Source organism: Leishmania major, chromosome 29 (genome assembly GCF_000002725.2).
Source record: "Leishmania major strain Friedlin complete genome, chromosome 29".
NCBI classification, from domain to species: domain Eukaryota; phylum Euglenozoa; class Kinetoplastea; order Trypanosomatida; family Trypanosomatidae; genus Leishmania; species Leishmania major.
In genome coordinates, this window is record NC_007270.2 from 461,949 (window position 1) to 489,681 (window position 27,733).

At 62.8% G+C, this 27,733-nt stretch overlaps 6 protein-coding genes across 6 annotated transcripts; all 6 read left to right on the plus strand.

Annotated features, from left to right (window-relative positions):
- Nucleotides 1–1,759: 1,759 nt before the first annotated feature.
- LMJF_29_1180 (conserved hypothetical protein) lies at nt 1,760–9,121 on the plus strand (the record flags this gene model as incomplete). The annotated part of the gene is made up of 1 exon (XM_003722149.1): nt 1,760–9,121. The coding sequence occupies one exon, from the start codon at nt 1,760–1,762 to the stop codon at nt 9,119–9,121; it is 7,362 nt and encodes a 2,453-aa protein (XP_003722197.1).
- Nucleotides 9,122–10,579: 1,458 nt separating this feature from the next.
- On the plus strand, nt 10,580–12,376 carry LMJF_29_1190 (conserved hypothetical protein; the record flags this gene model as incomplete). The annotated part of the gene is made up of 1 exon (XM_003722150.1): nt 10,580–12,376. The coding sequence occupies one exon, from the start codon at nt 10,580–10,582 to the stop codon at nt 12,374–12,376; it is 1,797 nt and encodes a 598-aa protein (XP_003722198.1).
- Nucleotides 12,377–13,955: 1,579 nt separating this feature from the next.
- On the plus strand, nt 13,956–15,779 carry LMJF_29_1200 (conserved hypothetical protein; the record flags this gene model as incomplete). The annotated part of the gene is made up of 1 exon (XM_003722151.1): nt 13,956–15,779. The coding sequence occupies one exon, from the start codon at nt 13,956–13,958 to the stop codon at nt 15,777–15,779; it is 1,824 nt and encodes a 607-aa protein (XP_003722199.1).
- Nucleotides 15,780–16,632: 853 nt separating this feature from the next.
- Nucleotides 16,633–17,772, plus strand: LMJF_29_1210 (conserved hypothetical protein; the record flags this gene model as incomplete). Its single annotated transcript, XM_003722152.1, has 1 exon — nt 16,633–17,772. The coding sequence occupies one exon, from the start codon at nt 16,633–16,635 to the stop codon at nt 17,770–17,772; it is 1,140 nt and encodes a 379-aa protein (XP_003722200.1).
- Nucleotides 17,773–18,480: 708 nt separating this feature from the next.
- Nucleotides 18,481–19,914, plus strand: LMJF_29_1220 (conserved hypothetical protein; the record flags this gene model as incomplete). The annotated part of the gene is made up of 1 exon (XM_003722153.1): nt 18,481–19,914. One exon carries the CDS (start codon nt 18,481–18,483, stop codon nt 19,912–19,914), a length of 1,434 nt encoding a protein of 477 aa, XP_003722201.1.
- A 1,703-nt stretch (nt 19,915–21,617) lies between these two features.
- On the plus strand, nt 21,618–27,524 carry LMJF_29_1230 (conserved hypothetical protein; the record flags this gene model as incomplete). Its single annotated transcript, XM_003722154.1, has 1 exon — nt 21,618–27,524. The coding sequence occupies one exon, from the start codon at nt 21,618–21,620 to the stop codon at nt 27,522–27,524; it is 5,907 nt and encodes a 1,968-aa protein (XP_003722202.1).
- Nucleotides 27,525–27,733: the final 209 nt, after the last annotated feature.

Genomic DNA, 27,733 nt, shown 5'->3' on the forward strand with positions numbered 1-27,733 from the left:
TGCAGAAAAGATGATGAGGGGTACGGAACGAAAAGAGAAAGTCGCCGTGGTGAAAATGAACACTACTGGCGCCGACGCATCATACAGGCAGCTGCAACTGCGGCCACTCACGGGTTGCGTGTTAGCCGCCGTCGTCTGCACTCATGCACTCCTTGACGCTGCTGCTGCTTCCACGACTTCCCCCACTTCTGCACCTCTTTCTCCCTAACTCCACCACTTTTGTGTGCGCCTTTACACAAACAAACGCCATGCATCTCATGCCATGCAGTGGCTTGTCGTTTTTTTTCTTTTCGTTATTTTCCCTTTCTCTTGTACTTCACGACCTTCCTTTCGAAGGAATCAGCGCCTCTGCCCACCCCCGCCCCGTTCTCGCGCGCTATACCCCCCCCCCCTCCCCCCCCCCACACACACACAAGTACACGCGAGTACACGCGAGTACAACCCACCGTCTTTGCCGCTATTGCTGGCGTATGATTCGTCCAATTTTTTGTTTTCTTGGCGTTTGAGTGTGCATGTGCTTCAAGGCCCAGTGGTGTAAGCCGCGCTCACATACGTTTCCGCTGCGCTCCTCCACTCGCTCTGTTTCTTCCCCCCCTTTTCCTCTCTCGCTCAACTGCGGGGAGGGGGCATCGCTTTCTCTCCCTATCCGAGAGGTGGCGGTGAGCGGCTGCGACGCATCCGTCTCCTCCTCTCGTTCTCTCTCCGCACTTCGTCGCTTCTCTGTCATCTTCGACGCGTTTTTCTTTTTTTTTTTCTTCTTCTGTGGTTGCCCCCCTCCCTCCTCTTTTTCCTCTTCACCCTGCACGCCTGCTTCTACGCATCCCTCAAGCCCCTCGTCCCTCCGTCCCTTCCCCCTCTGCGTTGCGAAGCAACGAGAAAAAAAAACATCAGCTAGATGTTTACACACAAACTTGCGAGCAGAAGCTGCACATACTTATCGCACGACAATCAGGAACCGACCCCCTCTCGCCCACCTCCGACTGAAGCACGTGCATTCACAACGCGCTCTTTTTTATTTGACCCCAACACCCTCCGCTGAATCCCTTTGGTGCGGCCAGTAGAGCTATTTCGTGTTGAGCCGCTCGTTTCCCTTTTTCTCTCCCTCCCTCTGCGTTGGCGAGTGTGACAGTGCCTGTGTGTCTTGGCGTGGCCCTGCGCGCCGGCGTTTGTGTTGGGCATCTTGCCTTCGCGTCTTTGGTTGTTGTTTTCACTTCCTGTTCGTACACATAACTCCTCGCTAGTGTTCTCCTCAGCCTCTCCCCCTCACCGTCGCGCACCACGGAACACGTCAGCCCTCTGTCTCACTGCCCGACTCGGGCGCTTTTGTTTTTTTTTTTTTCGCGGGCGGCACCGTCGCGGCGACGGCGAGAAGCGCGCTCTCTGAGGGACCTTTCATCTCGGCACTCCACCCGCACCCCAGTCGTCGCCTACCGCTCCGCGCACTCTGAGCGCGTTGGCTGTATTCGCAGGGGATCGGGGCGCACGAGCCACGGACGCTTTTGAGGCCGGACGCGTCTTCTTCGTCGAGGCCCGCCCCACCCCGCGTCGTTTCAGCTGCTTTGCTTTCTAGTGCGCCACGAGAGGAGGACTCGAGGCTCAGCGCGGTCGGAAGGCGAGCGTCAGGCAGTCGTGCGAACGGGAGGCAGCACGTCGGAGCCGTTCGCTGAAATCCTCTGCACACCCGCCCACGGTAGATTTCACACATATACACTGCGGGTGCCTCCACCGAACACTCCCAAACAGAACACGATTCTTCAAGATGGACTACGTCCTGGGCGTGCTGTACGCCACGAAGCGGTATGAGCCGCTCGACACGTCGAGAGTGCACCCCGGTGGCTCGGCGCGGCGCCGAGGACAGTCATCGCTCTTGCATTCCACTGCATTTGCGATGAACTCGGTGGCCGGTGTGCCGGTGATGCCCGACATCGTTGGTGCCGGTAGTGACAACGACAACGATCACACCACTACTGCCGCGGAGTATCTTCTCACCCCCAAGGCAGATAGCACCAACCGCACATGGGCAGTGCCTGTGTCGGTTACTGCGAAGGCCACACCGCCCGTCAAGGAAGCAAATGCCGTTGAGTCTACGTTCCCGCTCAGGCGTGGCGGAAATGCTGAGACAGAGCCGCCCTCGTTGCTTCTTCCGCCACGCACGCCTACACTAGGTGTCGACCGCGCCCCTGTGATGACACTACCGCTGCACTTGCCAGGCTCCCGCCGTCGCTCGTCGTCCCTGAAAGCCAGTGGCATGCTGCCCTTGCCTACGGCTGCGGCTGACCACACGCTTTCTTTCTCTCGTGAGGGCTCTGTGCTGAGCCCGTTAGTCCCGGGCGTGTCTACACCGGTTATCACCAGTGACGCAGTCCACAGCGCGACCGGTGGAGGCGGTGGCCCAACAGCTTCTGGGGGACGCCCCGCTATTCGGCCGCAACGACTAGAGTACAGTGTGCCCACCAAGGTGATTGCGGGTAAGTACGTGCTGCTGTACCTCCCCCCGCCTCACCGGGCAGGCGAGACGTCCGCTGCGGGGTTGTGGGGCAGCGTCGGCGCTGGCAGTGCTCCGTTCCTTAGCTCCGGTGGCGCTGCTAGCGGTGGCGGTGGCGCCGGTGCCAGTGGCGCGCGCGCGCACCAGACATCGGCACTGCTGCAAAGTCCTCATATGGATCCTTCAAAGCAGCGCCTAGGCTCCAGCACGTCGTCCTCTTCGTCCTTCATGACCGGTGTGAGTTCTCATACACTGTCCACCGGCAGCGGGCGGCCAAACTTCTCCGCGCCAATGAGCAAGTCCGTCGACCCTTCAGCATCCACGTCGACGGCGACGGTTGGCGGACACCACCTCAGTAATCACCATGCCTCGCACAGTGGTGCTGGCGGCGGCCCAGGCGCGGCGGCTCGGCAGGCCATCGTGCGCGCTGCTGCTGCCGCTGCGAGCACGCAGCAGAAGGTTCTCCTCTTCTACTGTCTCCTTCTGCATGGCCTGGCGCACCAGAAGCCGATGCAGGAGGAGACCAGCGAGCCGTTCCTGGAGGGCCGCGATGCCATGAACCTGGCAGCCACAGGGCCGGTTCCCGTCGCCGTTTTGGAGCTGCAGTACACGACAGAAGGACCAGTGCGCAGCAACCCGGGTGGGACGTCGAGCACTTCAACCCTTGGTGGTAGCGTTGGCGCTCCTGCGGGGGCGGACGGACACGGCGGTGTCGCGTTGATCTCTCCCGGGGCCACCGCGGGCGGTGATGTCGGTGTGGGTAGTGCCGCTTCTCCGCCGCCCAGCGGCACCCGCACGCAAGTGTATAGCCCTTTGCCAGTGTCCTTGTCCCCTCACAGCGCCCCTGACGGCGTACGCGGAGTCTCGATGCAACCTGGTGCTTGCTTCAGCGGTGGTGGCCACCTGCCAACCACCACCTCCGGTTCGGCTTCTCCGCGCGCATCTTCCGCCATTCCTTTGCTCCACAACGTCGGCGACCCTTTTGTGGCGCGGTCTGAGACTTGCGCAGACGAGGGCAGCGCTACAGCTGCGGCAGTCTTGCGCGAGTTGTTGAGAGGCAGCCTCAGCAATGATGACGTGGCGGCCACGCAGCGGCTCAGCTCAGTCCTGCGCCACCTCCTCGATGGCCAGCCGGACGTGTGGCTTAGCCCCGACAACATTGCCTTCGACAGCGAGATAACGCAGAACCCGTACTATGGCGGGTGGTACTCGGTGGAGAGCAACGACGGCTATCGGCGAGTCATGCAGATGTGCAACATACAGTCCTGGCCGACCGTAGTGCTCGTCGACCCGGCTGGCAACGTCGTGACTGTGGAGGCGCTGCAGTACATGGAGAAGGAGCTGGCACGCTACATCGATGAGGTCGACGCCAGCGTCGCAAGGGCGTCCGCACTACGTGCTGCGGCTCCCACCACTTCCCCCATCACGGCGGCCGCATCACTCGCCACCGGCGCGGGGAGCGCATCGACGTCTGCAACGGCGAGGGCATTGATGAGTGCGTCGTCTCCTTCGCCGCAGGCCAGCGAGGCCTCGCAGCAAGCGCCCGCTGTCCCGCCACTTCCTCAATACAGGGTTGACATCATTGAACTGAACGTGACAGAGAAGTCGCCGTCGTCACCGCAGCCGCGCGTGCTACTCGTGGCGGAGTCGCCAGCATTATCGCCGTTGCAGGGCGTCGCCACGGCGACGGGTCGCTTCAACACGAATCCTCTGGCTTCACACGTCGAGGTTGCGGCCGACGACGGCGACGCGTCCACTAGTGACTCCGCGCACACGCCAAAGAGGCGCAGCACAAGCTTATTGGGCTCCACTGGCCGCCTTGAAAGCTCTGCCTCTGTACATGACCCACAGATCCCCACCGCCGAGCCCACCCCGGTGAAGGCGGTTCCCATTACCGCGCGCTACGTGGCGGACAGCAGTGCGCACTCGGCAACGTCGACAGCGACACCAGCGACGGCATCGATATCGGCAGTGACCGTATCTCCTCTGCTCCCCAACGCGAGCATGAGCAACAACGAGCTCGCTGCCGGCGTTCAGCAGGGTATGATGAGCCCCGGTCGGTCGGAGGAGAAGGACGAGCAGGGCGACGAACAAGGTGTGCTCATCACCGAGCAGCCGTTTGACACTGCAATGACGTCCCTCACTCGCTTCGCCACGGATGACGACAGTGACGACACACGGCAGAAGAATTCGCACAAGGTGTGCAAGAAATCGATCAGCCTCACAACCCAGCCCTTGTGCCACCTCTCGATGCCAGCGCTGTACTGGAGTGCGGCCACTACAGCGTCCTCGGCGAACTTCTCCCTCAACAACGTATGCATGACGAAGGGCCACGCGTCGTTCCCCAGCTGGGACCCAAAGGCCTACGGAGGCGACGTCGCCGGCGTGCTTGCAGTGAGTGACTTGGACTCGGAAATGGACATTCCTAATCAACTCGGCAAGACGGAGGGTAGCGGCACCCGGGTGTCCAAGGATTCCTCGTCATCTACCAGAGAAGAGGAGGGGAGGATCAAGGCGCCAACTATTCAAGTCCCGTTAGCATCTGCGCTACCGCTTACGGATGCCGTGGCGTCTAGCGCAGTGGCGCCTATGAAGACCGCGGAGGGCTGCATCGCAGCCGCGCCAGGGGCCCCGCCAATTTCACCGTCCTCCTCGCCAGCGCCGCTGCCGATGTTTTCCTCACGGTTTCCATGGAATCACGTGCTGGCGGATCCGCTGACGGTGCAAGCACCACTGTCCTTGATGACAGCTAGTGTAGTCACAGCCACCACTGCCGCCTCCACATACGCACCGGAGGAGGACGAGAATGTGCCCAAGGGGGACAAGGCCGTCTCGTCGCCGCCGTTGCCTTCCTTGCGTCCGTTCAGCCGTCGTGCGAGCGCAATAACATCACGCGGTGAGAGGCGACGTGGCGACGCGGAGGATGGTAGAGAGGACTCGAGCGATTTCGACCGAGCAACAGGAGCGTCCTCGGCTGGGGCAGCAGGCGCGCGATGCTCGACCACGCCATCTAGAACGCCCGCTGCGACGGCGGTGGTGCCATCGTCCGCGGTGCCCCGGCACGCCGGACTCAGCAGCGCATCGAACAGCATCTCTGAGTCGCCGGCAGCTATCGCCCTTTCGCACGACAACCTCTCTCCCCGGAGTGGTGGAATACGAGGAGCGGGGGTAGCGCCGCTGACGTGGTCGGGGCGCCGCTTGCCGATGCACCCGCTGCACCGCCTTGCCTTCTGCTCAGTGACAGGGCGCGAGGTGCGGGAACGGGCGCGTCAGGCAGCCAACGACACTGCCCTGTCGTCTTCAGAGCTTGGAAAGGCAAATGGGCAGTCCATCGCTGCGCCCGTGATGCAGGAGGCCGTGCACCAGTCCATGGCGGACGCCTCGAACGAAAGTCCCGTGTTTCCGTCCCTGTCGCTGGCGGACAGCGCCGAGGACGCCAGCGCGCGTCGCCTGCCCGTGCCCCGTGGTTTATCTTGCCAGCCCCGGTCGCCGCTTCCTTCCACCCCGGCGCCACCGCAACCGTCACTGTCGGACGCCGCGACGCAGCGGATCATGGAACGGCTACTCGAGAACTGGCAGCGCGAGGTTGCAGTGAGGCTCCATCAGTGCACGCATCTCTTGATCCTCTTCGGCGCTGACTGGCATCCAGGAATGCCGAAGTTTGTGCGCGCGGTGCGCCGCCTATGCAGCGCCATCAACCCGCCCCCATCTGCATCGGCCGGCGCACCGGCCTCCAGGAAAGGGTCCCACGGCGACGGCGGTGATGTTGGGGCCTTGCGCGGAGGTCTGAGTGGCCTGAAGATGCAGGGCTCCGACAGCCAGCTGAGCGCTGGGGACGATGATGTCGCCCCATTCGCTTCATGGAAAGGCTTCAGCAACTCCTTGATGGACTGGGCCGGCGGCGGCCTGGTCGGCTTTACCGGTGGCTTTGAGGACACAAGCAGTCGCCATGACATGCGCAGCTTCTGCAGCTTTATTCGCGCCGACGCTGACGGCGGCAGCGCATCCGAGGAAGGGGCGTGCATGGCAAGCGCGCCTCCTTCCGGTGAGGTGGGTGCGGTGACCGACAAAGGTGCCGCATCGGACGCGGCACCTCGCCTGTGTGTGCAGGTCATCTACGTCAGCGCCGATGAGTCGCTGCAAGGCGTGTGCGCCGCCATGGCGGAGATGCCGGCGGACTGGCTCTGCGTCTCCCCCTTCGTGGCACGAAGTAGGCTGGAGCGTCAGCTGCAGAAGCACGCGAGTGAGATGGCGCGCTGTATCTTTCACGTCAAGTCCTTCCCGCGCATGGTGGTCGTCGAGCTGCCCTCTGCACAGCAACAGCAGCAACCTACGAACGCAGGGTGCACGGCGGCCGTGCATACCGGGGCCATCAGCGCTGAGGACAGAGACGAGGTCGAGGACGAACTCGGCGACCCCGCTGGCACACTCACGGCCCTGTGCGACACCACCGTCATATCGCAGCAGCTGCTTGGGCAGCGGCTCTACGGACTTTGGAAGGTGGTGCAGCTGCACGGCGAGACGCACCTCTGCGCTGATCCAGAGGGCAAGGGTTTTCCCTGGACTAGCGAGTCGGCTGATGTGCTGCGCGTGAAGCAAGAGGATGTGTCGGCCTTTTCGCGCGTGCGGCGGCAGATGTTCTCATCCTTTGCCAGTGGCTGTCGGCAGCCGCAGCAAGATCTACTGCACACTGCTCTATCTTCTCGTCCCTCGCCGCCGTCGAAGGTCAGCAGCCCAGTCGTGTTCGAAGATGCGAAGCTTCTGCGTTCTCCCACAGAGCTGTTGAACGTGTCAGGTACATCGACCAAGAAGGTGACTGCCGTCGAAAAGGATGACTGGGTTGCCACCGCTGATACCGTATCACTGCACTACCCAGCGGAGCGCCTCTTCCCACCCATCAAACCGTTCCTCGTGGCAGACGGTGAACTCCCATCCCTGCTGGAGAGGGGCGGTTATTTTGTCGTCCTCGGCGCGTTCGGCTCCGTCGACTCGCAGCTGCACCAACAGTGCGTCAACGCGCTGGATGAGGTGCGACGGTGGTTTTACGCAGAGGTAGAGGCGCGCAAACAGCGTGCGTGGTCAGAGCCGGCGCAGCTGCAGGTGATGGCGCCGCACGGCACGTACGCAACGTCTTTCACCGTTGGCGGGGACCGGGTGACCTTGTCGCCTGCGGTGTTTCACGCCACCGCAGGTGGCAGCACCGGTGTTGAGGAGTACTCATTACCCACTCGCTACTCGCCGAGCATCACGGCGGCCGCAACGCTGAGCGTTGCCCCTGGCGGAGCCGATCTTGGCTCGGCTTCCGCGTCGCACCGCCCCGGCCACAGCAACTTCAGCAACCGTAGTGGCAGCGCGCCACTATTCTTGGAAGATGGCTGGTCGGAAACGCGCGCAGGCCTGTCACCCAAGCTTGCAGCGATGAGCTCTCCGATGCCCGGCCCCCTCACTCTCCAGCTGGATTCTCCCGCGGGACTACACGGGCTTCACGTGAGCGGTGCCCGTTCACTGGCGAGCGCTGCCACCGCGCACAAACCCGCCGCTGCCGCTCGCCCGTTGCCGACAGTGTACTTTTATGACTCGATCCTCAGCCATCCGCCAGCGCCTGACTCACCGTCATCTGCGCCAGCGACGCACCACGGTGGTGGCGTGCCTGCGCATGACGAGCTCGGTGTCGACGAGGAGGGTGGGCTGCGGGTGAGGGCAACTCTGCTGCGCCAAGCGTCACCTGCGCCGACCGGCACACCAGCCGAGGCTTTGCCTCAGCGGTTTGGCAGCGGTGATGAGAGCACGGCGGCCGCCGCCGCATCTTCACCCTCGATTGCACCACCGCCGCGTGTGTTGGATAACACCTCGGCTCTTCGCCGTCAACACGCCAAGGACCTGGCGCTCTTGCAGGAGTACATCATTGCGCCTATTCTAGAGGCGGATGAGAAGCAGCTGCCGGCGCGTGAGGGGGAGCTCTATCTGGCGTGCATCCGGTGGCCGCAGCGGACGAGCGCGGTGCTGCGGCGCCGCCTGGCCCCCGAGGGGCGGCCAAACGCCTCAGCCCAAGCATCCTCCACGGGGAGTGCCGCGGGCTTGCCCGTGTCTTCGGTGTCGAGCTCCGCTGCCGGCGGCTCAGTGGGAGGAGGCACTTCGTCTCCCGCGTCTGGCATGAACCCCACTTTGCGAAGTCTCACATCTTCGCAGTCGTCTGGACAGGCGCAGCTGTTGCCGGAGGTAATTACGCGTCGCTCTTCGACGCCGAGCGGTGCCTCCCCGCTGCCGAGCTCGCCGACAACGACACCGGTGCCTGGCAACGTCAGTGCAGTCGCTGCAGCTGCAACTAGCGGCGGCGGCAGTGCATCAAGTCACATCATCACTCCGGCCATGGCGCCTGTTGTGCTGCCACCCTCCTCCTCCTTTGTCGCGGCCAATGCTGGCGGTGGCTCTGCAAGCGGTAATGCAACTGGCCTGAGCTCCCCGTCTCTTGGCGCCACAAACCCGCAAACCTCGGCTGCCACGTCGCTGAGCAATATCATTATAGAGGAGGAGGGCAAGGAGGGGTCGCCCTATTCGGACTCGACGCCGCTGGCCTCCGTAGAGGCCATCAAGTCATTCCTTTATGATAACGTTTTGCGCCTAATGGAATCCTGAGCAGATGCTTTTTTTTTTTGTGGTGTGTTGTGGCCCGAGCGATGGGCGACGAGGTGGAGTCTGAAGTGTGGGCCTGTGCTGCATGTTTTCCGCTGCTTGTGTCTGCATGCCTTGATTCGGTCGTTGATGTTGTGTGTTGTCTCTGTGCTTCTGTGTGTGTGCGTTTGCCCGTTTTCTGGGGTGTGCGTGAGCGCGCCGTTCGAGAAAGCCAAGGCGCACACGCTAGTGCACACAGACATGCCGACCCGCATGGCCATGCACACGCATACAACTAAGCGCTGGCCAAGTGATTTTTGTATGTCGGCGGGTGTTGCCGGGGCGTGCTCAGCTTGATCTCGGGGTGGGCTGCACGTGCCGTGTCGTAACGTCTTGTGATGTCTCACGGCCCTTCCTACTTCTGAATCACTGAGTTGTCTGTTCGTCTGTCTGTGTCTGTCTCTCTCTATCTCTGTCTATGTATACGTGTGTGTGTGCACACCGCCTGTCTGTTCGACCCCCCTTTCGTTTCGTGTTGTTGATGTTGGTGTGCGCGTTGGTGACCGTCTGCATTTTCAACTTTCTTACGTCGTCGTCGTCGTCCGTGTGTGAGTGATGGCTGCTGCCGTGCACGAGTGCGTGTGCATGCAGAGCGATGTGAACGGTTGGTACGGTTCTCGTGCAGTGATGCTCACGGCTTCTCGAGAAGGTCATGTGCGGGCTGAATGGGAGATGGCGATGGCGACGATGCAGGCCACGTATGCGCTGATATTGTGTTTTCGCGTAGCCGTATGCTTCCGTTGTGTGCCAGGTTGGGCAGTGCGTTTGCGTGGAATTCTCATGGAGAAAATGCCGGAAGCGCCCTATTTGCCGCTCGTTCCTTTCTTCCAGGGCTACTACGCGGTCGTGGTAGCCCTGGAGACCAACCGGGGGAGGCTGGGGTGGGCACAAACTGTGCATGAGGACCTCCTCCTCCTCCTCCCCGTGCGAGATGGGCGCTTGTCTCATGCACGCGTGCGTATCCCGGGAACGCACATAAAAGCGAGGCCTAGTAACCCTTTGCACGGCGTCTTTTCCGTTTAGGTGGCTCTCCTTCCAGCCCCGCAGACGGCGCCGTGCAAGTGGGGCGGTGGTGAACAGTAAGAAGGCAGATGAAAAACTCTACGCTTCTGCAGCCCCCCCCCCCAAACCCCCCACACACACACACACACGACTCTCCATCATATCCTCCAAACCTCTCGCTTGCACCTCCTCTCCGCTTCTATGCTCAGCAACTGAGCAGTTCGTTCCGTTCTTCTATATGAGCCTTCTAGAAAGCCCGGGTCGACGTCTATCTACTCATCCGTGCGCAGAAGTGTAGACGAGGGCAGGTCCAAGCACGCACGCCTATTGCAGCCCTTGCACTGCTTCCCTCCACTTTCCCTCGCCGTCCCCCAGCTACTGTTTACACCGCCCTTGACCCCCGCTTCTCGACGCTCTCGAATGCCACTGAGCTTGGTGACCTCTCAGGTGCGCCAGGAGGTGCACAACTTCTTCCAAGGTGTCGTGGAGAGCTTCGGCGTTGTTTTGGTGTGGTCGTCCGCGCTTGATAAGCGCCGCGCGCGCGACGGGGCCGAGGTGACGGATGAGCAGGGCAGATTGTCATCTCCGCCGTTCTCATCTACACCGTTGGCGGATGTGGCTGAGAGGGCGGCTGCAGAGGGCGCACTTCTGACAACGCCAACGCCAGGGTCCGCTGTGCCGTTGCCGCGGACCGCGGTTCTCTCTGGGAGCGGCCCTGGTGCACCCCGTCTGGCACACACCTTCTTGATGCCGTCGTGGAGTTTGCTAGAGCGAGATCCGAAGTTGTGGATGCTCCTGCGCAAGAACCTCCTGGCAAACCTTGCCCTTGCCTGCCTTACGCTCATGTACATGGGTCTCTCACGCTTCCTCGCCTCGAACACGCCATCTTCGCTGAGTAGTGCGGTCGTCGGCGATAGAAATGCGACCACTGCAAGTCTTTCAGCGGACGCGCGCAGCTGCAACGGTACCACTGCGACGAGGTCCCTCACCACCTCCCTGGTATTCCTCTTGCTGTTATGGTCGGTGCGGTTGGGTCTGTGGATGCTCAAGTACGTCGGCCAGTGGCCCTTCTACACTCTTCTGCAGATTATCGGACTTGTCTGGTTTAGCCAGCTCTACCGCGAAACGTGGCTGGTGCGCAAGGGGTGGGTGCTCCGTGGCACTGAGCTGCGCGAGACACCAGCCGCGGGGTCAGCGAAGAACAAAGCCATGGCGGGTGGTGGCGGAGGTGGCAGTGACGCCAGTGCCGCCTCCCATCACGCACCTCCCACGCCGCCGCCGCCGCCGTCCGTCGCCGCCGGCGCGGCGCTGCCATGGCTTTCACTTATTCCACTGTATTCCGGCGCGGAAAGCAGCGGTGGCAGAGCGGATGGTACGCCGTACGAGGCACGGGGGTTCTCATCTTCGTTACTGCTCATGTGCACGGCGCTTCTGCGCTCTGTGCAGCCGTACGTACGACACACCACGAACTTAGTGTGGCGCATGATCACGCACAAGGGCCCGACGGCAGTGCTGCAGGACTGGGTACTCGGCGACGCTTCCAAAGCTGCCGCTGCTGCTGCCGCCGCCTCTGCTTTGACCAGTGCCCGCCACCATCAAGCACATGCCTCGCGCGCAGCATCGCCGCATCAGTCGCAGAGAATGTCCACAAGCCCCGACCCGTTTGCGACCGTCGTCCTTCAGCTAGAAGCCATCAGCGAGGTGCTGTTCAAGGCGCTGGCAACCATGTCCTTTGCGATCTTCGCATCCGCAATCGAGCGACTGCCGCTGATCGGCACACCACTATGTGCGGTGCTCAATGCGCAGCTCTACGTGTTCTACGTGTTCGACTACCGGTACGCCGCGCAGCAGCAACCGGACGCGGTGCACCATCGCGGGTCAGCGCTCACGTACCAGCTGCGTCACTTTGAGCAGTGCTCGATGTACTACGCCGGCTACGGCATGAGCTCCGCCGTGCTGTCGCTGTGGCTGACACACCAGCTCGGCACAGTCGTCTCTGTGTGCGCCGTGTCGGTGTTGTACTCGTGGCAGGTAGTGTGGAGCGGCTTTGCAGTGCCACTGCCCTCGTCTCGACCGGTGCCGCTCTTCTCCGTATGGTTCTACGTGGTGGATATGGCGCAGCGACACTATGCTGTGCTCTGGCGCGTGGTGGTGATTGCCATCCTCCTGTACCTGCCCTTGGACTGTGCGTGTTGGTTGCTCGGCACTGGCGCGTGAAGAGTTCTGCAGCCGTGGGCGGCCCTTCCCAGAGGAGCTCTGGCACTCGTTCCGCTTTCGCCCTGCTACACCCCCTACCTCTCAGAGCGCTTGCCGTGTCTGTGTTTCGGCATGCGTGTGCGTGCCTTTGTGAAAGCGCCTGTTGCACGCATCACCTCACTTCGTGGTGCCCAAGAGCACCGACTCCTGCCGGATGGTGGCGCGACGATCGATGCGCGCCACCCGCTCACCACGGTGCAGGCAAAGGGAAAAAGAATAATAACGCTCGTGCTGGGAACGTCAGCTCTACACGGACACACACACACACACACATACACATATATATATATATATGTATATATATATATACAAGAGCCCCTCGTCTTTCCCTGCTGTTTCGGACTGCTTTCTCCTTCGCTCTACGCCTTTTTCTTTGTTTTTTTTTTTTCAAAACGTGCGGCTTCTGCTTGCCCTCACGATCATCAGCTTTACACGCCGTCCCACCCGCTTCAAATGCACGCATGCCGAACAACGACTGCTGTCGCCGGGGTATTTGGCGATCTCTTCACGCTGATTTCTTGCCCATTCACAGGTGTATGTATAAGTGCATGGTTGCTGGCTTCTGCTTGTCTATCTCTTGAACTGCTTTCCTCAGGCGCGGTCACTGTTTTCTTGGTCGCTTTCACCTTTTCGTTTTTGTTGTTATTGTTTCTGTGTCGAAGTCCGTGCTGGCGGCGGGTATGTCTGTTGCGTGCATTTTCCAGTCGGTGGCGTGCTCCGCTTTAGCGGCGTGCATGAGTGCCCTGCTCTTCGTCGTTTTCTTCGTAGGTCTCTCACGGAGTTGCAGCTTGCCAGCGCGGACACTGACCATCAGTCGAATCACTCACTCTCTCTCTCTCTCTCTCTTCTTCGCCCCACCCCCACCCCATTGCTGGAATGGATGACGGAGCTGAACGACGCTGACTAGGGATCCACGAAAGCGTCGCGTGTCGCTCGCCGCCTCAGAGACAGTGGTGGGCTGCTGCACGTTTGTGTGTGCGTTGGCGCGTGTGTGTGAGCACTGCCGTCTGCCGTTTTATGCGTCGCAGAGTCCATTGTGCCCTTCTCCCTGCCAGGGAGGCAAACAACGAAGTCCATCAAGAGAAAAGCGGCCGATGCGAAGGCTGCCATTTGTACGTGACAGCTCAAGTCTCTGTAGGCTCATCAGCGGATGCGCATGCGCGGACAGTGATACACATGTGACGAGGCCACAGACTCGCAGCCGGCCGCTTCGACGAGCGGCCTTCTTCATATGGGCTTGTGGCGCGAGAGCTGAACATGGCGCGACCATCACTTGCGCACCTCTTCCCTGGTGCTACTCTCTCTGCCGCCTCTCTTTGCTAGGCGGCTTCGTCTCGAAGCCCCTTCCTCCCCGCAAAAAAAAAACGCGCACACGTGCACGCCGGCGTCCTCCTTCCTCTTCTTCCAGACAGCGCGACAGCGGCCACAGCGCAGCACACAGGCCAGAGGGTCGTGGGCAGCGCGGCACGCTCGCTCACACACACCTGGCGCCTTCCCTTAACAGCACATCCTTGCAGTCTTTCCTACTCTTATCCACTCGATGCAGCCGCTTATGGCTTACCCTGGCTTCTTTCGCTTGACTGCTGCGGCGCGGGTGGCGCTCGTGGCGTTGTGTCTTGCTCTCGCCTTCCTGAGTGTGGCCGCTGTTGCTGCGCCTACCTTCTCCGCATCGGCCACAGCCCAGCAGTATAGGGACAGGCGCGTCGCGCACTTGCGCGCTGCTTTGCTCGACAAGGCACCGTATCATGTAGGGGCCCTACCCGATCCACCGCTGGAGTGGGGCCTTCATACGGCGTGCAAAAAGTTCGGCCGTGGCTGCCCGGACACCTACGTACAGTTTCTCGAGGAGCTCGTAGCCTTACTAGAGGGTGAGGTCGCCGATGGAGACGGTTGCGACGTCGCAGGCGCGGTCGCAGCGAAGAGGAAAGGGGCGGAGCATGCGACATGCCAGGCTCAACCGGAGCTGGGCAGTATCGCGGTGACACGAGTCGCGTCTGTTGTTGAGGCCCCCGAGCGGTGCATCAACGGCGTGGACGACGGCGTTGCCGACGCTGCTGTCTCTCTTGCCGCACTCCTGCCGTGCGATCTTCGACTTCCGCTGCAGTTGTCGTGGCTGTACGAGGCGCGGAAGCGTCTTGAGAACCTGCTCCATCTCCTTGCCATTCGCGAGTCTGAGCTCCGCAGAGACGGTGTCGCGCCGGCGCCGTTGCAGCGACTCTACCATGTACCATCTGCCGAGCACATTCACTTGGTGGAGGACCTAGACGGCGCCGTAACGGCGCGGCTGCACACCGCTTGCGCTATCGGCTCAGCGTCGTCGTCGGCGCCCCTGCCAGCGGGGTGGACGCTGCAGAAGTGGGAAGACGTGTACGGCTTGTGGTGTCGACATGTCGAGCAACAGCATCGAAATCGACGAGATGATAGCTTGGGCGCAACTAGCGTGATAGCAGCATCTCCCTCCAGCTTGGTGCCTCTTCCTCGCAAGGCGTGGTATTGCGTTGCACTCCACCACGCTACGCTGTACCTGCAGTTGCTCGTGCGCGCAGATCAGCTTCTCGCCTGGGCTTGGGACTGGACCTTTTACACCGCAGTACCGAGCGCGTTTCTGGTGTGCGTTCTTCTCTGGCTCTGCGTGGGAGATGCATGGACAGAAGCGGCTGAGGCCTTTGTGGTGAATGCGTCCGCGGTTACAGCTGATGCCGCAGGGCAAGGCGACGGTGTGGTGAAGGAGGCTAGTGCGAGTAGGGACACCACACCTAGCGCAACACCGCACGAGTGTCGGCCGCCCTCGGCGACCACAGGATCTCCCTCGACTCTGACCGCGAGCTCTGCCGTGCGTGGGGGCGAAGCAGCGCCGTCGCTGTCCCCCATGGCGTCTGTCGCCCTCGCAGAGGGGCGGCGTGACACCCCGCTGGCAGGGTACGGCGCGGTGCCCGCCTCGGAGCATTGCCCCCATCAACACCAAGGACAGCTGGAAGGGCAGCAGCAGCGTCGCGCTGCTCTGCTACGCCGGCGTTTTGCCGTATCTGCTCTCCATCGCTCCCCGACACTCTTTCTTCTCAAGTTACGGCTGCTCCTGTGCCTCCTTGTGGCGGGTCAACTGCTGTGGAGCCTGTGGCGTGTCTTGGCTGCCAGCTATGACGTGACCGCCTCAGCTGCCCCGCTCGTGCAGTTCTTTCTCCCGTCCTGGCTGCTGGTGTGCCTGAGCGCGTATCTCGTTGTGCCACTGCAGATGATGGTGCTGGGGACAGCGTTGAAGGGCGCCCTAAACGCGCACGAAGAACTACTGTCTTTCCAAGCCAAGTGCGCAGCTGAGCAGCGTGCTCTTCTGAACGCTGCTGGCGTGCTTCCATTGGGTGGCTGAGACGTATGGCGCGGTGCAGATGAAGGGAGAGGACGCCGATGTTGCATCCATATTTTCACTTAGCCGCGCGGGCCTACCTGACCGTGCGTACAGACCCGTCCACGGTGCTCGAGACGACGCAGCTCTTCTCTCCGTGCTACAGAGGAAACGAGGGCGGAAAGCGGACGCGTACTTTGAGGCCTGATCGCTTCCGGCAGAGCCGGCCTGCACGCCACGAAGGCTGCGCGGAGGGCGGGGGAAGCGCGGCCTTTTTTCTCGGCAGCGCCTCTAGAGATGATTGGGGAGTCTACCTTTGTTTTCTGGCGCCACAGTCCACTACCACGCGTCCCTTGTCAGCGTCCCGCATCGTGGGCGCGCACCGCAGTGCCCCTTCCCTTCTTTTTGTTATTTCGTCCCTCCGTGCCATCTCCTCTACCCCCTTTTGCGATCTCTGTCTGTCTCTCTCTCTCTCTCTATGCATGTGCCGATCCTTTCGTCTCCTCTTCCGCCTCATGATGCGCGCACACACGCATGCACACACCCAGACACAGGCAGACAGACATGTACACACCTACACAGAAAAGGGTCACGTACACGAACCGTTTTCCCCCGCTCCCTCCCCAGCGCGCCTCATTGTAGGAAGGCAAAGGAAAGCCGAAGGCTCAACGCCACGCCGCCGCCGCTGTTCCGTCGCACACCTCTTTTCTTTCACGTCGCGCGTCCCTCTTGTTCTCTCCCCCTCTCTGTCTCACTGTGGCCGGTACCTCAGCCCTTCTCTCTCTCCCCTCCCACCGCGCGCGTGCGACTTGCGGCTTCATCCTTTTCGTTTTCACTCTATCCTACAGAAGCTTTAACGACGGCAGCAGTTGTTGCAATGTCGGCAGACTCCCACGCGGAAAGGTTTGAGCGGGTCACTGTCTACGTGGACATTGCAGCTGCAGCAAACACACCGGAGGAGGGGCGAGGGGACGTTGAGGAGGCGGCGGTGCTGCTGGAGCTGATTCAAGCTTCTGCCGCAGCGGTCACTGGCCAGCTCGTTGTCGTGGATAGCAGGAGTCTTGTGTCTGCCGAAGAGCAGGCAAGGCCTTCTTTGTCACCGGAGGCAGCTACCGGCACCGCCTCTGAGGCCACGTCGTTGAGCATGTCTACCACACTGCAACTGCTGCGTTACTGGCAGGCGGAGGAGGCAGATGTGTACACACGTGATGTTAACAACACCGTTCCCTTTATGCGGGCGTGGGAGTGCTTGATCACATCCAAGAACACACGAGACGGCGCCGTGACGTACGCGCTGCATCGTCGACAGATGCCGGTGCTGTCGCTGGCGCTAGCGCAGGCCGGCGCGTCTACGCGGACGCCAAAGAGCGCCGTGGAGGAACTGCTTTACACCTGTGTGCCAAGCGGTGCCACACAGGAGGAGAAACGCGACGCCGTCGTTCGCTTCTTCACGTTTCCGCCCGAGTTGGGCGCCTACGTTGTGGCGCCGTCCGTGAGCGCCGCAGGCGAAGCAAAGCCTCCCCGCTACTCCGAGGCTGGCCCTGCGAGTGCTTCTACGGCTGCTGCTGCTGCTGCGGCTACGGCGGCGGCGGTGGTGGTGGTGAACAAGGACGGCTACCCGGTGCACCTGCCGTGGACCCCGTCTCTGCTGCCGCCACCGCCTGTGCGCTTTGCTGGTGTCTTGCGAGAATGGTGCTTGGCGGACAGTGCGCAGATGGAGATGCTGCGGCGGCGCAACCCACTTCTCCCGGGTGCTCTGGCTGCCTTTCATCGGTACGAAAATCGGGGACTGCTGCGCAGTGCTCTGCAGCGTGGGTACCGTGTCGAGGTGGCGGAGGTGGCAGAGAGCGATGAGGACGCCGCGTCGGCAGAGGACCGGGTGCACAGGTTTGCGGATCTATCTATCACCAACAACGCCGAAGCGGACTCACAGAGGAAGCAGGCAGCGGCCGCAGCCACCTTGAGGAACTTCGAGTCGACATGGCTAGACCTGCCGCTGCCGCAGGCCCAGCCGTAAGTGTGGCGAGCCCCTCGCCGTGCAGGGGTGAGGGGCTTTGCGACGGCACATCACATATGACATTGTTTTTGTCAAGAAGGGGGTTGAATCGCGGCCATGTGGCGTGCGGATGGCCGGCACAAGAGCCGCAACGTTCGTCTTGCTTCTCGATGAGCGAGGGATGGAAGGTCACACAGACAGCCGAAGGCGTGTGAATCGTACTACCTAGCTTTGTACGGTGTGCATGGGCGGCCCAGCTGCCGCGGATCTGCACCTGGGATGTACGATGGGCACTTCCCACGTAGCCCGCATCCCGTAATGCCTTGTGCTCGCATGTTTTGCGCTCAGTGGGGGCTTTTCTCGCACTCTTCGAGAAGTGTTTCGCCCTCTGGTGTGCTCTCACAAGCTCATGCGCGAGTAACATATGCGCGCGCCGCACCACCGATGCATCTCTCTCTCTCTCTCTCTCTCTCTCTGTGAACGTGTCCTTCTCGTGCGTCGCGCGTTCTCTACATCGTCACGGCATTGCCATCCCCCTTCCCGTGCATCCTCTCCTTTCCCCTGTTCCACCGGATGCTTTTCCTTTGCTGGGGTGAGTCCGTGAAGCAGCTTCTTGCGCTCCGCTACGCAAGGCATCTGCTGAGGACCACACCGGTACCGTCTTCAGCGGCAGATTATCCGTGCTGACTCACTTCTCCCCTGTCACGCGCGCCACACTCCCTTGCAAGCATGTCCAAGATCAATGCGACGTACAGCTCCGGCTACTACATCGCCCCTGATGTCGATTTTCGAAAGCTTGAGGAACAGCAGCGTCAGGAGCAGCGCGGCAAGCGCAAGCACGGGGGTGCCGACGACGGCGGTGACGACAATGTCAAGCGGCAGACGTTTGCCATTCCGTTCGATCTGATCTGCGAGCACTGCCACCGACGCATCGCTCGCGGCAGTCACGTCTACGCCAATCGACGGGCCACCGACAAGCGCTACCTCGACAGCATCCGCATCTGGGAACTGGAGATATTGTGCCGCTTCTGCAAGAGCAAGTATTACCTGCGCACCGACCCGGAGACCCCCAAGGACACGGGCGGCTACATCTGCGAGAAGGGCTGCAAGCGAGTCGAGGGCGACTTCTACTCCCTCAACAAGCAGAACCAAGCGGCGCGGGAGGAATGGGAGAAGGCGAAGGCGGAGGCAGAGCTGAACCCGCTGGCGGCGCTGGAAAGAGAAAACGAAGCAGCCCGTGAACTGGAGGAGCGCAACCGCCAGATTGAAGAAGCAGTGGAGGAGCGCGCCGGACACAATGATGGGGACCTGCTCACAATGCTGCGCAGCCGCCCCCGCCGCACCGAAGTGCGTGCAAATGCGCTAGACGACGACGAAGACGCGGATGACAGCGGCAAGACGGGCATGGCACCGAGTTCTACAGGTGCGGAGCCAGCATCGTCACCGCCGTCATCATCGTCCATCGCTTTCCCCTTGCCCAAAGCCTTCCCGCTTGGCGGCGACAGTGACGGCGGCGGAAGCGGAGGCGAGGACAAGGAGGACGCCGATGAACGTGCTTTCCGAGAATTCAACGAGGACATGGAGCGACGCTGGCGTACCCTGGAGCGCCAGCAGCGCGCGCGGCAGCGGCAACAGGAGCAGCAGAGCACCGTAGCCGAGACGACGACACCAGCTGATCAGGATGAACTGAGGCGTGTGCTGGCGCGCTACGGCGGCGATCGCCGCGTCGCAGCGGAGACAGTGACAACCACGCTGGTGCAGGTGCAGAAGCCGAATGCACTCCAGGCCCCGGCTAGCGCGTCGTGTCCAACACCCATCACCACATCGGCACCAGCCGTTGCACCCAAGAAGAGCAGCATCAAGCAAAACAAGTTCTTCGTTTACAACAGCGACAATGACGGCGACATCGACGACGCAGACGCTGAAGTGTCGCTGCTCTCCCGCCCGCGTGGACCTCTACCGTTGAAGCCAACCTTTGCTAACGCGGCTCGTGCCACCAGCGCCGTCTCTATTACCGCAGGAGCGACGTCGTGTGCGCAGCCCGCCTCTCGCTTCGCAGCCCCTGCTGGCGCCTCACAGCCACACCCGCCGCCACGGAAAGACGGCAGCTCTCTTCTGCGCCGCCTCGTCGACGATGAGGATGACGAGGATGGTGCTGACTGAGCTGGAGAGTTGTTGCGCACGCTCCTGCCCTACATGCGCTGCCCTGTAAAATTTTTTGCTTGACTTTCTTCTTTTCTCGACGGTCGCATCGACGCACTCCTTGTGCTCGTGCACATGGCAGGCGCGTCGGCGAGGTGGTTGAGTGGCTGGTAGGGGGGAGGAGCACGCAGCTGCTGCCTCTACCTCTTGCCTTTGCTGCTTCAGCGAAGATGAAAGGCTCTCCTCAGCACGTATGCATGCATGCGTGCGTTTTCTGCGCCATCTTTGCTAGCTCAAGGATGGAGCCCACACATCGCGAGAGGGCGGGGGACAAGCTCGCGCCTCTTTTGTTTTGGATGCTGTAGCGCAGAAAAGCAGAGATGAAGGCAGCAGCCGGCTGTGCCGACTGCTCGCCGTCCCTGCTGCTCGCTTTAGGGCAGGAGAGATACACGAAAGTGTGCACCAACATGGCATGGCGCCTCCCCTCTTCCTCTGCCTCCTCTCCCCCTCCCCCCATGCGCTGTCCCGGCGCTGTCTCTCCTGGATGCATTCTCGCCTCTTTCTTCCCTCCCCCCTTGCTCGGCATCCCATGCGCGCGCCTATCGGGTGCTGCTTAAATGTTGTGCTGCCGCTTGTATGCGTGTGCGCTGTGGCGGCGGTGGTCTTCCCTCCTTCAAACATGGCGGCGCAGCTATCGCAAGCGGGCATGCGCAGCAGGCATATCGCTAACCAACCACCACGAGAGACGAAAGACCCCCTCCTTCCCTCCCTCAAAAGGAGCAGCCAAGCGGGAAAGGAAACAGTAGGCAAGCTGTATACTGCCCTTCTCCCTACCCCACCCCACCCCCCTCACTTCCCGCTCTTCTACACTCTATAGCATTTGCATCTCACACGTGCGGTAAGGTCGCGCGAACACCCCCTCCCCGCCGCGCGCGCATTGTGTGGTGCAAAACAATAACAAAAAAAAATACTTGCCGTGTGCGCGTGTGTTGAGGTAGACGTTGTAGTCGTTTCTTCTTGCAGCGTTTGGACCTCTTCTTGTGCGCGTCAGGCTCGTTCTCCACATCGTAATGTCTGGTGGCCCACTGCCCCCACCGCCGCCTCCGCGGACAGGCGCAGCCGAAGGCGGCGAAGTACACCCGCTGCCCATGTTCAGCATGCGACCCACAGGGCCGCCAGGGGCACTCTATTCCTCTGTCGTTGACCCAGCGACGGCGCGCCGGGCCAACATGCTGAGTGCTTACAGCCAGTACGCAAACCCCGCGGCAGGCGCCAGGGTGCCGCCACCTGCAACCACAGGTAGCGGCTACGCACCACCACCAGGGCCCGTGGATCCAGCTGCCCCACCTCCTCCTGTTCGGCCACTTGTGGCGGCAGGTACTCTAGAGGCAGACAAAGGCCACCCCTCACCATCACCCGCTCAGCTGACCTTAGGCCAGCCCTCTGGCAGCCCGCCTCCTCCACCCCCCTGCGCGGCCCCACCGAAGGCGGCAGCCCTCAACACGCCGTGGGGACCGCCTCCGCTGCCTCTTTCGCCTGCCACCTGTACGGGTGGCCCGCGTATAGGCGGCGTCTCTCGGTACGCCGTGCCCAACTACGCTTTTGGCGGAGAGGTGAATACGAGTATCGCCGGCCCGCCTCCACCGGCACCACAACCCGCGACTCCATTGGCAGCATCCTCGCCGCTGCCACCACCACCGCCAGCTGCCTTGCCCAGCGGTGTCATGCATGCAATGTTGGAGCACACGGAGCCGGAGGCGCCTGCTTTCCCTCCCGCGCCGTCACATCCACCGCCGGCGGCCTTTTCTTCGACGTCCTCTCCTGCCGCAGCCCCCGCCGGACCACTGCTGGCGACTCGCGTTAGCGGCGCGACCCTCGGTCGGTCTGCCAGCTCGCGCAACTCAAGTAATGACCGCCAGTCGCCTCGTGACTTGAGCGAGTTCACCGGTCGCTGGGTACAGAGCCGCACCCGCAAGGAGTATCACGCGTTTTTAGCCGAAGTGAATAGCCCGAGTGAGACGGCCGCAGCTGCCGCCGTGGGGCATCACAGCCGTCCCTCGTCACGCGGCAGCAGCATTCTGGGGGGCGTCGCAGCAGCATCAGCTGCGGCACTTGAGGCTGGGGGCCGCCGCACACCGTCGGCGCCGGGACACGTGCCCAACATCAGCTCCGGGCTGCGTCGCAGTGTGCCGGCTTTTCTCCAGCCCGGCGGTGGCGACAGCGTCGAGCAGCGCACGGTGCGCGCAGCCTCATCTCGGGTGGACTTGACCACGACTGCGTCGCGTGGCCGCAAGCTACTGGAGGCTGCCCTCACGTCGCGCGGCGCCCGCCATGCGCCCTTGCGTAGCACGTCGTTCTCCAGCCTCGCAGCACCGCCTCAGCAGCACCCGTCGGCCTCGGCGCAAGAAAGCCAAGGCGCGCCGGTAAGGGGCAAGGAGGCCGGCTCTGCTCCTGCGGAGCACAGCGCCGGGGCACGCTCGGATATGCGTGGTCGATGGAGCTCTGCACCGACGCATAGAAGCAGCGATAACGACGGGAGCGCAGCCGCAGATGCGTCGCTCTTGGTGCCGGGGCTGGCGACACTATGCACCGGCAGTGCTTCGTCAGGGACCGGCAACTCTTTCTCGTCGCGGAGCGTTCAGCCGACCATGGGCGGCAACGGAGACTCCCTCACCTGGGATGCAACTCTGCTTTCGAACGCGCAGGCAGGCGATCCAAAGGGCGAGAGCGCGAGTCACGACGGTCCTCAACAGGCGGACGCGCTGCTGCGAAGAGCCGACGCCGAGCACGTTAGCAGTAGCGGTCATGCAGGCGTCGCCGCGGTCAGTTCTCATCCTTCAGCGCCGCCGAAGAATCCCAATGGCCTTATCGCGGGCGGGACGACTGTTTCGGGAGCCGAAGCGCCGGCGAACGCCCACACCCACACCCCACGTTTCGACTCGAGGGGATCGCTGCCCAGGCCAACCGACGAGCCGCCGCAGAGTGGACTGAGTGCAGATGACAAGAGCGCCGGTCGACAGGAGCACAGCAACGCTTTCATGACCAGCAGCAACCACGCTGTCGCTGCTACAACACTCGTCAACCCATTCCGTGCAATGGCCGGGAAGAGCGGCGACGATGCCACTGCGGGGTCGCCGCCACCACCGCCAACAGTCAGCCGGGAACAGCTATCTTGTGAGCAGCAGCAGTGGCAACATCCCCAGCAGCAGCCACGGCAGGGTCTGCTGCTGCATGACGCACTGCACAGCGGGTTTCACAGCGGCGCGCCGCCCTCGGCACCGTCATCATCCTACCCCGGCGTGGAGGCAAACCTACCAGAGAAACTGTCACGTTCGAAGGACATCCCCACAGCGGAAGACGCCAGCACTGCTGGCCCTCCTCTACCGCCGCTACCGCAACGACAGCAGCAGCAGCTCTTTGCCGCAGCCAGCGGCGACACGACAATAGCAACTGGGCCCGCGACTGGCTTTACCACGCCGCGAGGGAGTGGAGCGGGCTCGGCGCCTCGAGCACCGCCGCAGAGGCAGCAGTATCTACTGCCGCTGTCAGACTCTTCCAGCTCACATGTGCCCCCCAACATGAGCCGCGGCCTCTACGTGGCGTCCCCCTACGTGCGCGATGAGGATGCGCGGGCCGTGGTCGACGAGTCGCCAATACCACAGCGACCTCTACCCTTCGACAGCGTGCCGCCGCTGGAGGCGACACCAATGGCGACAGCTGAGCAGGACGAGGGTGAGCTTGGCGCTACCGACAGCTGCGCTCTCGACTACACGCACGACAACGACGCCCAGGCTGTTCGTCGCTCCATGCAGGATGAGTTGAGCGAGGAAAGTGGCGCTGCCGGGCAGTACCAGCCGTCGCCGCCGCTGCGGAATGGTCTTCTCGCTGCACCTCCCCTTTCACCGGCGCAGAAGAGAGGCGCTGCAAACCCTTGCAGCGCCATCTTCACGCAAGTCCACCCTAAAGCACCACACGCGTCTCAGCAACAACCGCCGCCGCAGCCAACACACGAGCCGCAAGCGCAGGAGCAGCGCCAAGAGGGGCCGACCGCCCCCTCTGCTGATCTCATACCGCAGCCATCCGGCCCTCCTCCGCCAGTGCTGCCGACGAGGACCATCTCCAAGAGCAGCGCCTTGCCGCCGCTTCCGAACCCGGGCTTTCCGCACAGCACAAGCATCTCTGAGAGCCCCTTCAGCAAAGACGGCACGCCAGCGCTGAAGCCCTCGCCGCGCAAGGTAGCTGACACGTGGAGTTGTCACGATTGCCCGTCCTCGTCTAACCCTTTCCTGGAACCAGGTGAGAATTTTCTCTTTACCCCCTCGAACGGGCTGCTGATGGATGCGGCGAACACCTCTGCCGACAGCACATCAAGACAAAGGCCCCACCAAGCCGTGATGGGCTCTCTCTGCTCAGCTCAATCGGCGCTGGCACAGCACAAGCCGCCACCGCATGCTCAGGTGGTGAAGGCCCCTGGCTACTTGTCCATCTCATCTCTGGAGCCGAACGGCGCGCCGCCGCCGCCCAAGGACGATCCAGCGCTGCCGCTGGAGTCCAACTCTACCACCGCACCGCTGCTAAACTTCGCCGGCGACGAAGGTGCCCCCAGCACCGCCACCGCACGCATGCCAGGTGGCGCTACGCTGGTCAACCCTTTCTCCAAGTCTGCCCAAAACTCCAACTGCTACCTGAGCGCCACAAACGTGAGTATCAGTGGCAGCGGCGCATTGTCGGGCGGCGCGTCGCTGACAGGATCGTTTGCCAGCGGGGCAGTGCGCAAAAAGTTACGCCGCAGCGGGGCACCGTGCTTTGCCATCTTCGTCGGCGGCGCCACCCTACCGCCAGGGGTTCAGGGTGGCAACAGCAGCGACAGGAAAGGCTTTTCATGCATCGCGGCGTGTTTCAACAACTCAAACTCCTGTTCGCCGCTCATCGCGAACAGCGCCCGGTCTCCGTTAGTACAGCCAATCACCTCGGCTTCCTCACGAACCGGGTCGGTACGAAGCACGTCACTAAGTGGAGCTGCCCGCGCTAACACGTCGCCGGTGCCGCGCCCTCTTGGTGTAGGTACACTGGGAGGCAGCATCGGTATCTGTCTCAGCTTCTGTAGCGTGACGGAGGCGCTGACGGCGCGGGGGTCGATGGTGGACCGCAAGGGGATCCGGGGCACCGAGTACGGCCGGCGCTACGTGCGAGCCTTGACGGACGCGGTGCTGCCATGTGCCCTGCTCGCGGATCAGTGGGCGGCCGGGGACGAAGCGACAGGCGCGGTGGTGGCGAGGGTGATGGACGCGCTGAAAGGCTGCGTCCCTGCCCCGCTCGGTGAGGTGTTGGAGTTGATGCTGATGGACTCACTGCCGCAAAAGGATGGAGGCGGCTTTGTGTGGAAGGAGAACGGTGGCCGCCGACTCGCCGAGCTGCTTACGGCGGCGGCGCAGGCTGACGCTCGCACGCGCGCGGCGACCGCTCGTAGCAGGAGCGCCGCTGTCAGTCCCGCTGCTGGCGCTGGTGGCACCAGCGCCACGGAGGCGAATGATGCGCTGATGGCAATCTCGCCGCTGAACCTGGTGGCCAGCACCGCTAGATGCGACTCGAAGGAGCGGGCTGCCGCGCTCCGCCGGGTGGAGGATCTGCTGTGCACGGGCCAGCGCGTGGAGGCGGTCGAGGCCGCCCTCGAGGCGCACCTCCACGCGCACGCGCTCCTGATCTCCATGATGTGCCCGACCAAGGACTTGTACCTACGCAGTGTCCAGGCGGTCATGCAGCAGGAACTTTCGGTCACGTCTCCGCTCGCCCACGCCTACAGCATGTTCAACGAGATGCCACTCCCTCCCTTGGTCCCGCCCCCCTCGAAGGCGGACGAGGAGGATGAGGAGGCGGCGGCGTTAGGTGAGGGGAGAAGCATGTCGGAGGCTGCCCAGCACCAACAGCAGCAACACAAGCGGCAACAGCAGATGTTCTTGCGCGATCAGGAGATGCTGCAGCAAACGTGGCGCCGCCACGCTGCGATTTTGCTTGCGAACTTCACTCGCCACAGCGGAAACGGCCTGCTGCAGCTTGCCACGACGCTCCAACAGGTTCACCTCGTCGTGGAGGCGCATACGTGCTTGCTGCTGCTGCACCTCACACCACTTGGTATGGCGGGCCCGGCCCGCGCCGGTGCGGAGCCTCTTCCCCCGGCATCCTCTCTGTCCCCGGAGGATGTGGAGGATCTGCTGCCGCGTCCCGATCAGCGACAGGTCATGGAGGAGATACGGCGGCGCATCGGCGTGGTCGGCGGCACGTACCACCCCACGCAGGGATGCCGTGCAAGCTTCCTGACGCCTGTCACGACGCTGCTCACGCAGCTGGTGCAGCTAGTGAGCGCGCGGCTCGACGCGCGGGCACCTCCACTGTCACCCCCCGAGTCAGCTGAGCCGCCAGTGCCGTTTCACGGACTACCACATGGCCAGCCTCGGAGCGACGTTGGGTACCGCATGATGCAGGTGCTGTGGCTGCGCGAGTTGGGACTCGGCAAGGAGTCTGCGCAAGCACTGCACGCATTGCTGCAGCGCATGCCCCCACCCCTGGCCTTCTCTCTGCGTGTGCCGCCGCGCACACTCAATGAGCTCGTCTACCTCTTTGGTGGCGTGCCGCCGTCGTCGCCGCAGCAGCCACCGGATGCTCTAGACGGCGCTGCTGTTGCAGCGAGGGGTGAGTCGGTCCCTGAGAGCGAGGCCACCACGCAGCAGCCCTCCCCACACGCTTCCGCCGGACTCCCATCACACTCGCGTGAAGGGCTGCCGCAGAACACCGACGACGAGGCTGACAAGGTGCCTAGTACAAGCAGGTCAACGTTGGCGCACGCGACCTCAGAGGTGCACCACACCGGCCCGCTGCCGCCGCCAAACCCCCAGCAGCGACAGGCGCCAACACCGCAGCACCCCTCATTGCTCAACCGCGCGTTGCTGCCATCCTCGCCGCCTGCCACCGCCACCTCTCCGCTCACACGCGATCGCGCGGCCGCCCTCCAGCCGCCGGAGCCGTCAGCACCACCTTCTGGCGGCAAGCCCGGCAACGCCAGCGCCAAGGCGGCACCGGCGTCAGCTGCTGGTAACCTGAAGCAGCCCGCACCGCGTCGCTCCCGCTCGCTCGATGTGCTGCGCAACTTCTTCCGGCGCGGCAACAGCGAGGCAGCTGGCGAGCAGAAGTCGGACGAGGCGAAGCCGATGCACCTTGATACCGAGAAGCCACCAGCGTTCGACCCTGTGACGGGCCGGTGGCTGTTCGAGGAGACAGAGGAGGAGAAGCGGCTGCGAGAGCTCGCCAAGGCAGGCCCGCCCAAGATGGCACCCAAGGCTGCGGGGCCGACTTCCGCACCGGCAGCTTCTGCGGCCGCATGGGGCCCATCCCCTTCTGAGTCGGCGCTGCTGCAGCGACCAGCACCAGGTAAACCACCTCAGCCTGGCAACGCGCATCCTGGCCCAGGTGCTCCAGCCCCCGTTCATGCAGGAGGGGGCATGCCGGCACCTCGCCCAGGTGGTGGCGCCCCCGCAGTTGCGGGCCGTGACGTGCCGCCGCCAACGATGGCTGGTCGTGGTGCCGCGCGGCCTGGTAAGCGGCCGCAGTACGTGGACATGTTCAACACGAATTAGTGCGCCTAATTCGCTACAAGGCAAGGGAAGTGGTAGGCGGACTGGACTGCTGCACGCGAGGGGTATCTTGTGAGCGGGGTGGGCCGCGTAGCAGGTGACAGCCCCCTCTCCCTCCTTCCCTCCCTCCCTCTCTTCTCCAACGAATGAAGGAGGAGGAGGAGGGGGAGGGGCTGAGACTGCGCCGTTGTTTTGGTGACCGTAGAGAGTGT